The 13124-nt window shown below is 39.2% G+C and overlaps 1 protein-coding gene across 1 annotated transcript; it reads left to right on the top strand.

The window, feature by feature from the left end:
- Positions 1-616: 616 nt before the first annotated feature.
- On the top strand, positions 617-1546 carry LOC136175348 (olfactory receptor 4C6-like). Its single transcript, XM_065945675.1, has one exon. The coding sequence runs from the start codon at positions 617-619 to the stop codon at positions 1544-1546; it is 930 nt and encodes a 309-aa protein (XP_065801747.1).
- Positions 1547-13124: the final 11578 nt, after the last annotated feature.

A 13124-nucleotide genomic window follows, 5' to 3' on the forward strand; every position in this document is an offset into this window, starting at 1 on the left:
CCTAGTGATCAATAAGAATATGAAACAAATGAAATGAAATAAAATGTTCTGAGGTTACTAGGTATGCCCAGTGATACATTGAGCTCAGCTTCCTGGCTTGAGAGTCCTAAAAGGCAGCAGCTGAGAGGACTTGTGTGTAGGTAGTTCATTCTGGAAAAGAGAACAAAGGTAGTGAAGAGGGGAGAGTGAAACAGGGGAGGAGCAAAACTGAATCCTAGATTGCGCTAGGCTGGTTACCGTCTATCCACTGGCTCCTATCGACGGGCAACCTAGGCTTTCCTAAAGGTATGCTAATTCTCCATATTGCCACATGGTTTACATCCCAGGGTGATGAACCAGGATCTTCTAAGTGTCTCAAGCAGCAAGTGTCAGAAAAGCAAGAGATACACTGGTTAGAGGTTTTACAGGGGTAATGACAGGGATCAAGGTGTTATCAGGATACGATTGTTGGCAGCTAGCTGGAGTACTGATGGCTGAAGGAAAAGGTAAGTCAAGACGGTGTGAGAGAGAGTCCAAAAAATAAAAATCCCAAATTTGTAATAGTTACTAACTTAGAATAATACTCTTTTGTAGATTTTCCAGCTTAGAGAGATAAGCTTACACCAGCCCGCAGTAAATGGGGAACGCCAACAATGTGACGGAATTCATTCTCTTGGGCATTGCAAAGAACCCAGAGCTGCGGAAAATACTCTCTGCTGCGTTTCTAATCATGTACGTGTCCACCGTTTTGGGGAACCTTGTCACTGCGGTAACTGTGGTCACAAGTCAGAGCCTGAGGTCACCCATGTATTTTTTCCTTGCCTCCTTGTCCGTCATGGATGTCACCTACTCTTCCGTCGTTGCCCCCAAGTTGATCGTGGACTCCCTTTCTGAGAGCACCGCCATCTCACGCAAAGCCTGCATGGCCCAGCTCTTCGCTGAGCACTTCTTTGGAGGAGTGGGCATCATCCTTCTCACTGTGATGGCCTATGACCGTTATGTGGCCATCTGTAAGCCTCTTCACTACAAGACCACCATGAGGCCTCCTGTGTGCTGCCTCCTACTGGGAGGGTCATGGGTGGGGGCATTTATCCATGCAACTGTGCAGCTTCTCTTCATGTATCAAATTCCCTTCTGCGGTCCCAACGTCATTGATCATTTCACGTGTGATTTGTTTCCGTTGCTGAAACTGGCCTGCATGGACCCCCGCACCCCGGGCCTCTTAGTCATCCTCAACAGTGGGGTGATGTGTCTTACCATCTTCTTCATCCTCGTCACCTCTTATGTGGCCATTCTCTGCTCCCTGAAGTCCTGCAGTTCTGAAGGGCGGCGTAAAGCCCTCTCCACCTGTGGCTCCCACCTCACGGTGGTCTTCATGTTCTTCACGCCTTGTATTTTCTTGTACGTGAGGCCTGTGGTCACTTACCCCATAGACAAGGCAATGGCTGTGTCCTCCACCATCGTTGCACCCATGTTAAATCCCCTGATCTACACCTTCAGGAACATGGAGGTGAAAAACGCCATGAGGAAACTGTGGATGAAAAAAGGGGCCTTGTGTGGTCATTAGCTCTCATGCCAAGAGGAGTTCTTTCTTACAAGGACAATGTGCCTTTCAGTTCAGTTCAGTTCAGTTCAGTTGCTCAGTCATGTCTGACTCTTTGAAACCCCGTGAATCGCAGCATGCCAGGCCTCCCTGTTCATCACCAACTCCCGGAGTTTACTCAAACTCATGTCCATCAAGTCGGTGATGCCATCCAACATCCAACATCCTCTGTTGTCCCCTTCTCCTCCTGCACTCAATCTTTCCCAGCATCAGGGTCTTTTGAAATCAGTCAGCTCTCTGCATGAGGTGGGCAAAGTATTGGAGTTTCAGCTTCAACATCGGTCCTTCCAATAAACACCCTGGACTAATGTCCTTTAGGATGGACTGGTTGGATCTCCTTGCAATTCAAGGAGTTCTCCAACACCACAGTTCTCCAACACCACAGTTCAAAAGCATCAATTCTTCGGCATTCGGCTTTCTTTATAGTCCAACTTTCACATTCATACATGACCACTGGAAAAACCATAGCCTTGACTAGACGGACCTTTGTGGGCAAAGTAATGTCTCTGATTTTTCACATGCTGTATAGGTTGGTCATAACTTTCCTTCCAAGGAGAAACTGTCTTTTAATTTCATGACTGCAATCACCATCTGCAGTGATTTTGGAGCCCAGAAAAATAAAGTCAGCCATTGTTTGCATTGTTTCCCCATCTATCTGCCATGAAGTGATGGGAGTGGATGCCATGATCTTAGTTTTCTGAATGTTGAGCTTTAAGCCAACTTTTTCACTCTCCTCTTTCACTTTCATCAAGAGGCTCTTTAGTTCTTCTTCACTTTCTGCCATAAGGATCGTGTCATCTGCATATCTGAGGTTACTGATATTTCTCCCAGTAATCTTGATTCCAGCTTGTGCTTCATCCAGCCCAGCATTTCTCCTGATGTACTCTGCATATAAATTAATAAGCAGGGTGACTATATAGAGCCTTGATGTACTCCTTTCCCAATTGGAACCAGTCTGTTGCTCCATGTCCAGTTCTAACTGCTGCTTCCTGACCTGCATACAGGGTGCCTTTACCTTCCCATTCATTCCAATCTATTGAGGATACAGCAGTCACTGGCATCATTTAGTCATGCAAATCAGGTGAAGATTCTGTAATCCTGTTATTCCCCACCTCTCCAGTGCATTTTGGGCTCCATTCCCTTTCTCACAAGGCTCTGGTCACTTTCTCTTTCTCTCTATTTTCTTATCCTGCCTTATGAGTAATTCAAACCTTTTCCAGTTTGGGGCTTTTGTTTTTCTTACTCTGCTTACACCTGAAATTCTCTTTCCCAGAGTTTTTCTTCTCTGCCTCTATCTCATTTTCCCCCCACTTTTAGATGAACTCTCGTTTCCTTAGACAAGTTTTCCCTGATGGCTTTCTCTAGCCATTCTTCTAAGTTACTCTTTAACTCTTCATCTGATTATATCCTTAGTATCAAAGTTACAAACTATACTTTAAAAATTATTTCTTGGATTTTATTTTATCTTTTCCTTCGAACAAATTTGTAATCCTTGTAAGGTCAGAGATTATGTTTACTGCTTCATGCTATGGATAGAACACTGACAGTAAGCTAGTAGGTGCTTAATAAATGTCTTTGAATGAATATAAGTTTAAAAGTAACTTGTTTTTTTAATATTACAAATTAATACTGAAAAGTAGAGGTGAATATATATGTCTCTGTGCGTGTGTGTATGTATACATACAATACAGGAGTTAGAATTACCTGGTTTGCATGTTTCCAAGTGTCTTTTCTGGAAACTTTTGGAAGCAAACACAATTTCAGATTAGTACTGTACTCAGTACTTTACTATTTAATAAGGAATACAGCACTGCCAAAATTCTCTGCTGCTGTTATTTCTCCTTTAGAGAAGCAGAATAAGAATCATTCACACTGGGAGTCAAGATACTTCAGAATCTAGTGTCTGTAGCTATGGCCTTTATGAAAAAAAGTAACTCTGTAAAGGTCTAAATTTTTCTTTAACTGTGGGAAAATTTTTCTTGCTGTTACATCATAGAGCTGGATTCTAAAATCCAAATGACATTTCTTTTCCTCCAGATCTTGCTTTGTCTGTCACTAGAGAGTACTCTCGCCTGGAAAATCCCATGGACGGAGGAGCCTGGTGGGCTGCAATCCATGGGGTCGTGAAGAGTCGGACACGACTGAGTGACTTCACTTTTGCTTTTCACTTTCATGCATTGGAGAAGGAAATGGCAGCCCACTCCAGTGTTCTTGCCTGGAGAATCCCAGGGATGGGGGAGCCTGGTGGGCTGCCGTCTGTGGGGTTGCAGAGAGTTTGACATGACTGAAGTGACTTAGCAGCAGCAGCAGCAGCAGAGAGACACTGATATCTTTTTAAAAGTCTCCCTTACCTAGCATATGGGAAATCTAAAGTCTTAGACTAAATTAGCATTCTGTTATAGTTTTCTTAGCTTTAAAAATACATAGTATATATGATAGAAATAGTTACAATATCAGTCATAGTATTTAAAGCAAAGACAATACTTAAGCCAGTATTTATTTTTATACACAAAACATGTGTACAGTAGATATTTCATGTTAGTTATCATCATCTATTTTCAAAAACTTTGAGGTTCATTTATTTACTGAAGAATATTTGGTTACATTGTACGAGGTGTCTGATAAGGGACACCTGTCATGAATAAGGTGATGCTTCTCTTTTACCTTGGGGGTTGCATTCTAGTGCAGGAGACAATACATAGAAATGAAAACAAAGTCATGAAGTGTTAACAGATTGTCAGAAACTGTAATGGAATGGTGCCTATGGGACCAGACAACTTTAGTTAGGTGGACAGTGGGGCTTTTCTGAGAGGTTACTTCTAAACTGAGACCTAAATGATGAGATAGAATCATCCTTAAACACATCCGTGAGAAGAGCATTTCAAGGGACTCCTGAAAAGTTTGTGAAAAACTTATAAGGTAGAAGCCAGCTTGAATAGAAGAAGGTCAGGATATTCAGTGGACAGGAGGGAATGTGGTGCAAGGTGAGATGTGAAAATTACACAGGTTTCTTCTGATGCAAGGCAAGATGTGAAAATTAAACAAATTTCTTTTGATCAAGAAATCTGTTGTTTTTTGACTTTTAAGTTCAAAAAGATTTATGGGCATCAGAATAATTTTGATTAGAATAATAATTAAAAATCAAATCCTCCATGTGTTTATGGATGACTCTGCAATTTGGCATCAAACATCTTTGCACATAGGCTTCCCAGATGATGCTAGTGGTAAAGAACATGCATGCCTACCAACGCAGGAGACATAAGAAACGCTAGTTCAATCCCAGGGTCAGGAAGATCCCCTGGTGGAAGGCATGGGGACCTACTCCAGTATTCTTGCCTGGAAAATCCCACGAATAGAGGAGCCTGGTGGGCTCCATAGGGTCGTAAAGAGTAGGCCATGACTGAAGCAATTTGGAACGCATGCGTTGTCCTGGCAGGGAGCGTCCATTTGATTTCTGCTACGTCATAACAGAGCGTAATGTTTACTGGCTGCCTACAATATCTTAAAGTTGAACATCTGGATTCACCTAATAATTATTTTTCTTGCCTCATGTCAAAGAAGAAGAAACTGCTCAGTTTCAGTTCAGTGCCTCAGTTGTGTCTGACTCTGCGACCCCATGGACCGCGGCACGCCAGGCCTCCCTGTCCATCACCAGCTCCTGGAGTCCACCCAAACCCACGTCCATTGAGTCGGTGATGCCATCCAATCATCTCATCCTCTGTCGTCCCCTTCTCCTCCTGCCTTCAATCTTTCTCAGCATCAGGGATTTTCAAGTGAGTCAGCTCTTCGCATCAGGTGGCCAAAGTATTGGAGTTTCAGCTTCAACATCAGTCCTTCTAATGAACACCCAGGACTGATCTCCTTTAGATGGACTGGTTGGATCTCCTTGCAGTCCTGACAGTGTGTAAATGTTGATCTCTGTGAGAACTTTCTGATGATCACTTTTACTATTTTAATTATGAGAATTAGAAGGTTCATAATGAGATCCCTAAAGCTAAATAATATTTTTGGCAATTCTCTAGCATCAGAGTAGGTTCAGAATTTACATTTTCTACTACAAAGGTAAGGCCATTCTGACCATTCATGCTGAAGTTATTATCTGCAATTAGTTTCTCTTCTCTCTTCTGTAGGGCTCCCTAGTTTCTTCACATGAATTAGCTTTATTCATAAAACATTACTTTTCAGCTCACTGCTCACCTTTTTTGTTTGGTTCTTTAATGCTCTTATTTTGAAACATGTCTTGGTCTTGCTGCTTTTTAAAAGAAACTCACTGTAGATCATTGATTGTAAATAATCTAATCTGTGTATCAGAATAGAAAATTTCAACACTATTTATGATACAAAGACATTACAAAGTAGTAATAAGATAACATTTTAATTTGAAGGAAGAGTATTGGCCTAAAAAAACACAAAAAAACTACTGCAAACATCCAACTTATTTGGAGACATTAAATAAGCTTACTTCCTATTTCACTCTGAAAATGTAAGCTATCTGAAGGGAACTTCTTTAGATTCTTGCAACTATATCTACCAATTGTCCAGCACCCATTTAGATATTTGCTACCTTCTTACCTACTCTTAAAAATGCATTCATTATCTATGCTCCTATGCAAAGCAATCAACCTCTTTATTGTACACTAGACCTTATTTCCTTCTTGTTTGCGTGAGGGCATTGGTCTAAAAATAGCTTCTATATCTATTTTATCAACATTTCACTTTTTATTTGATCATTTTACTTCAGCAAAGAAGCAAATCTGTTATACCCTTCACCTTTAAAGTAAAATTTCCCATTGATTCCTTTTTCTTTTTCAGCTACTCTTTCATTTCATTCTCTCTTCTTTCTTACAAAACACAAGAGATTCTTTAACACTTGTCTCCCCTTTCTCTCCTTCTGTTCTGTTTAAACTCTTTCAGCCACACTTCAGTTAAACTTCTCTTTTCTGGGTCACCAGTGCCCTCTATGTTATTCCACATAACTGTCATCAGTCACTTCTCATCTTACAGAATCCATCAGCAGTGTTTCATCCCATCTTTCTTGGCACACTTTCTTTGAGAAATGATTTTTTGAGGTTGAGACCTGGAAATCCAAATTCTTCCATGGTATTTCCACCTGAATGACTAATAGATTTCTTAAACTGGCCCCAACGGCAAAGCATATTTTCATGGAAATTGATATAACAATTCTAAAATTATATTCATGTGTGCTTGCCTTTAAATAAGTTTGGTGACAGAAGGAAAAAAGAGAAGAATAGGAAACTAGATTTACTAGTTGCTAGAACACACCACATTCCAGGATGTCTGGCTCTGGGTGAGTGATCACACCATCATGATTATCTGGGTTGTGAAGATCTTTTTTGTACAGTTCTTCTGTGTATTTTTGCCACCTCTTCTTAATATCTTCTGCTTCTGTTAAATCGATACCATTTCTGTCCTTTATGAGCCCATCTTTGCATGAAATGTTCCCTTGGTATCTCTAATTTTCTTGACGAGATCTCTAGTCTTTCCCATTCTATTGTTTTTCTATATTTCTTTGCACTGATCACTGAGGAAGGCTTTCTTATCTCTCTTTGCTATTTCTTTGGAACTCTGCATTCAAATGGGTATATCTTTCCTTTTCTCCTTTGCTTTTCACTTCTCTTCTTTTCACATCTATTTGTAAGGCCTCCTCAGACAGCCATTTTGCTTTTTTGCATCTCTTTTTCTTGGGGATGGTCTTGATCCCTGTCTCCTGTACAATGTCATGAACCTCTGTCCATAGTTCATTGGGCACTCTGTCTATCAGATCTAATCCCTTAAATCTATTTCTCACTTCCACTGTATAATCATAAGGGAGTTGACTCTGGAATGTGAAGTCAAGTGGGCCTTAGGAAGTATAACTAGGAACAAAGCAATTGTAGGTGATGGAATTCCAGTTGAGCTATTTCAAATCCTAAAAGATGATGTTGTGAAAGTGCTGCACTCAATATGCCAGCAAATTTGAAAAACTCAGCAGTGGCCACAGCACTGGAAAAGGTCAGTTTTCATTCCAATCCCAAAGAAAGGCAGTGCCAAAGAATGCTCAAACTACCGCACAATTGCTCATCTCACACACTAGCAAAGTAATGCTCAAAATTCTCCAAGCCAGGCTTCAGCAATATGTGAACCGTGAACATCCAGATGGTCAAGCTGGTTTTAGAAAAGGCAGAGGAACCAGAGTTCAAATTGCCAACATCTGCTGGATCATCAAAAAAAAAAATCAAGAGAGTTCCAGAAAAACATCTATTTCTGCTTTATTGACTGACTATCCCAAAGCTTTGACAGTGTGGATCACGATAAACTGTGGAAAATTCTGAAAGAGATGGGAATACCAGACCACCTGACCTGCCTCTTGAGAAATCTGTATGCTGGTCAGGAAGCAACAGTTAGAACTGGACATGGAACAATAGACTGGTTCCAAATAGGAAAGGGAGTACGTCAAGGCTGTATATTGTCACCCTGCTTGTTTACCTTATATGCAGAGTACATCAGGAGAAACTCTGGGCTGGATGAAGCACAAGCTGGACTCAAGATTGCTGGGAGAAATATCAATAACCTTAGATATGCAGATGACACCACCCTTATGGCAGAAAGTGAAGAAGAACTAAAGAGCCTCTTGATGAAAGTGAAAGAGGAGAATGAAAAAGTTGGCTTAAAGCTCAACATTCAGAAAACTAAGATCATGGCATCCGGTCCCATCACTTCATGGCAGATAGACGGGGAAACAGTGGAAACAATGGCTGACTTTATTTTTCTGGGCTCCAAAATCACTGCAGATGGTGATTGTAGTCATGAAATTAAAAGACACTTACTCCTTGGAAGGAAAGTTATGATCAACCTAGACAGCATGTGAAAAATCAGAGACATTTCTTTGTCCACAAAGGTCCGTCTAGTCAAGGCTATTGTTTTTCCAGTGGTCATGTATGGATGTGAAAGTTGAACTATAAAGAAAGCTGAATGCAAAAGAATTGATGCTTTTGAACTGTGGTGTTGCAGAAAACTCTTGAGAGTACCTTGGACTGCAAGGAGTTCATCCTAAGGGAAATCACTCCTGAGTGTTCATTGGAAGGACTGATGTTGAAGCTGAAACTCCAATATTTTGGCTACCTGGTGCGAAGAGCTGACTCATTGGAAAAGACCCTGATGCTGGGAAAGATTGAGGGCAGGAGGAGAAGGGGATGATAGAAGATGAGATGGTTGGATGGCATCACCAACTCACTGGATATTTTTTGGGTAAACTCCGGGAGTTGGAGATGGACAGGGAGGCCTGGCGTGTTGCGGTTCATGGGGTCTCAAAGGGTCAGACACGACTGAGCAACTGAACTGAACTGAACTGAGAACATACCACAAGGCTTTAGCTTGTAAATTTTTTGCTATATTTCCATGAATAAAGAATCCTAAAGAACAGAAGAAATGGTCCAGACTTGAGTCCTTTGTGTTTGTAGATTTAATATAAATGCTATAATTCAGTTAATTAATTTTCAGGATGGAATTTTAATCTGTCAGGAAGCATGGACTACTGGATAAATTCTGGAAGAGCCATATTGTCACTAACTCCCCTCTACATCATCCCCTCATGTCCTTCTCTCTTTTCTGATTTGTAAGGTTTTTCTCAATTTACCCTATTTCTATAACATGCCTGTTACTTTATCTGCCCCATCCCATTTTCACAATATTATTTCTTATCCCACTCACTTCCTCTAGCTGAAGCAAATAATAAAGGATTAATAAATCAGGACTTGGAATAAAGTAAAAGATGCTACATGTGCTTTGAAGTAGGAACCAGGATTCCAGGATTAATTGCTGGAGTCCTGCTGTTGAGTAGTAATTTTAAAATATCCCCTCTAGGAGTGTGGTTGGTCTGTGTCCGATGGCTATTCCATGTCAGGAAAAGGATCTAAAATTTCACTGAAAATATAATAGCACTTGTCCCTTAATACCATGTGCAAATGAAGTCTAGGCAATTACGAATATTTACCTTTCTGATGAATCACTTCAACAGTGCTTCATTCTGGGGAGTGTGACTAAGCATTAAAAATAGGTAGAATACATGAGGAGCACATCATTGGTATAGACTCTCTGCAGGGACCTCTTGAGCTAAGCCCTGGTTTTCCCTCCAGCTTCAATTGCAATGCTATAGTCCATCAGAGTAAACAGTCAATCTTGCTCTTAAAAAAAAAAAAAAAATTAAAAGAGAAAGATTTATTTAAGATCTGGAAACTGTACTTTTTTTTTTTATTTTTTTTTTAATATTATTTTATTAGTTGGAGGCCAATCACTTCACAACATTTCAGTGGGTTTTGTCATACATTGACATGAATCAGCCATATAGTTACACGTATTCCCCATCCCGATCCCCCTTCCCACCTCCCTCTCCACCCGACTCCTCTGGGTCCTCCCAGTGCACCAGGCCTGAGCACTTGACTCATGCATCCCACCTGGGCTGGTGATCTGTTTCACCATAGATAATATACATGCTGTTCTTTCAAAACATCCCACCCTCACGTTCTCCCCCAGAGTTCAAAAGTCTGTTCTGTATTTCTGTGTCTCTTTTTCTGTTTTGCATATAGGGTTATCGCCACCATCTATCTAAATTCCGTATATATGTGTTAGTATACTGTAATGTTCTTTATCTTTCTGGCTTACTTCACTCTGTATAATGGGCTCCAGTTTCATCCATCTCATTAGAACTGATTCAAATGAATTCTTTTTAACGGCTGAGTAATATTCCATGGTGTATATGTACCACAGCTTCCTTATCCATTCATCTGTTGATGGGCATCTAGGTTGCTTCCATGTCCTGGCTATTATAAACTTTTAATTAATTTCAAAATTATGGCATATCGAGTACTGAGAGAAGAAAAGCGGAATTTGGATTAATGTATAGGTTTTTGCATGAAAAACATTCACACATAAAATTGTCACTCTTTAGTAAGCATGACTGTTGCTCTAGTCCCCACACAGCACATGCCTTTCTGGATTGATGCTGTGCCTTATCCCAGAAGTCATCTTTTGCATTTAGCAAATAAACACGCATTTCATCGCACTCTGCAAAGGGATTTTGCTTTGTCCTAATTTATACAGCATTCTCTTTCTGAATATGAAGGGAATTGAAAGCATCTACAATAGAATCAGCCCAGGAGAAGCCAAAAAAAAATAAAAAAATAAAAAACAGGCTAACTGATTGGGGTCATCAAATTTTTACAAATACTTGAGCAAGTCAAACCATAAATAACTGTGTCCTGGAAAACTGTAATGATGGGAAATTTCCATACCCTGAGGGGAGCTGAGATCCAATTCTAAGGTTCATGACCTCTCAGGGAAACCTGTTTAAATTCCACTTACAGGTCAAGGAGGAAACTTTTGCTTCTTTATGTTTTCATTGAGACCATGAAGACAGTGTTTGACAATCAGTAGGGAAAATGCTTTACCTCATTTACCAGAATTGCAATATCTCTCTTTCTTAGATGTAGAAGTAAGACTTAGAAATTTTATATTTCACATTTTGACCAGCTATTGAATGGGTTTTTTGCCATAGAGAGAAGCATATTACCATTACAAGAATTTTCAAGAGACTGACACATGGTGAGATTTATAATTCACATTTTGCATATTCACAGGTGATTTTAGATTGTGATGTAGTATGTAAAATTATGGGTATTGTGGGGCAGGCTCCCAAGTTCAAGGCAAGCTGTGGTCTATCACTTAGTTGTGTACATTTGGGCCAGTTCTATTTTTGCCCTCAGAATGTTTATTTGTAATGGAGATTATATGTTCACAAGGCCAAAGTATTCGGAAACAAATAAAATAATACATGTGTAATTAATTAGATAGGACGACATAATTTAAGTGTTGAATATATAGCAGCTGTTTGAATACAAACATTTTTGGAGGGTTGCAAGTTCCTGTTCAAGTCTAATGAAATTAGAGATATCATCAGATTTTTATCTTCAAGTTAAATCCAAATAGCTACAAAATGAAACATCAGAGTATTTTTGTTAGAGTTAGTTGATAGCATTTTATTTACTGTTTGTTGATATGTTATCATTTATCATTATTGTTTCTTAATTTGTTATCATTTAGTTATTGTTTCTTAATATGTTTTATTTATCATTCATTGACCCTTCATCCTAGTGTTTTAGATTTAAAAAAGTGGACTACATAATATCAATGTAGAAGGAAGGTGATTTATTTAGATAGCTATTCATATGTAATGCAGCAGTTAATTTCCCACAAAAAGCACTAAAGAATGGCCCAGGAAAGGACATGAAGGGTAATAGTGTCTTACTCAACTGACAGAACAGTCTTCTGTTTTTAAATTTGCTCATTTAATTTTCTCTACTTACATTTGATGTCATAAATAGCATTAAATTTCTGCTGCAGAGTTGTTCAAGAATATTTAAATGACTGAAGTTTCTAACTGCTTTAGTGCTAGTTGTTGTGGCTTTTTCTCTCTCTTAATATGAACTAAATCACTAGGACAACAGAAGGATAAAAGGCTCAGGCATCCATCAGGAAGGACACTGAAAGTTTATTTTTCTAAATTCCCCAAATAGCGAGAGTATAGAAGCTGAGACTTTCAGGGCAATCAGCAGAGCAATGTTGAGGGGAGAGAAAAAGATCTGAAATCTGAAGAGAACACTTCTCAGGCTGTAAAGGAAAGGAATATACTTAGATAGATGAAAAATTAAACTATTATTGTTGAAGTAAATAACAGTGTTGGATAAAAATTCAGTGGATTCAAGGAATTTAACTTGGAAGGTAATTAGAATGGGTTTTTAATCTATTAAGTTAATATTAAAATAGAAAACTGAATATAATGATATCCTTATTCCTAATTTCTCACATAATTTTGAATAGTATATTTATTTTATAGCACTATTATGTCAACTATTGTATAATAGCTATGTCAGCTTTAAATTAGACACAGGGATTTCTATATTATTGTCAGAATGATCAATGCTCTAGCAACATTATTCTAATAATGTTGCTGCCAAAATGAATGGGAAAAAACAGTAAGAGGCAGGAGGCAAAATTTCCAGGGCCCCAGATCCGAGAGACGGCTCAGAGCCCACAGTTCACGGTGTGAAGGGCCCTCAGCAATCTGCTGAGCATCTCCAGCATCTGAAGAATACAGCTGTCAGGAAAGGGAAGTCTGTGAGACATTCTCTCAGACATGTGAACAGAGCAAGCTGTTTCCAAGAGAAATATATGTAGTTAAAACTGATAGGGAGGGCTAGGCCTATGATTTGGCTATCCATGGATTCTATACAGCAGGTAAATACTTTTAGTACAAGATTCTATGTTATGTGAGCATGTTTGTTCCACCAGTACAAATTACACGGGATAAGTAATAAAATTATCCTCAAACGTCATCTTTTCCCGAACAAATACTTAGGTGATGAATAATATGACGTTGTGGCTTTAAAATTTATTTTTAATGTTAATTTTTCTTGTAATTACTTTAAAATGCATGTTGAAAATAAAAAGTCTCTACTATCTTCATACATTCTCTTCTTGATTTTAA

The sequence above is a fragment of the Muntiacus reevesi genome, chromosome 9 (genome assembly GCF_963930625.1).
Source record: "Muntiacus reevesi chromosome 9, mMunRee1.1, whole genome shotgun sequence".
Classification (NCBI taxonomy): Eukaryota; Metazoa; Chordata; class Mammalia; order Artiodactyla; family Cervidae; genus Muntiacus; species Muntiacus reevesi.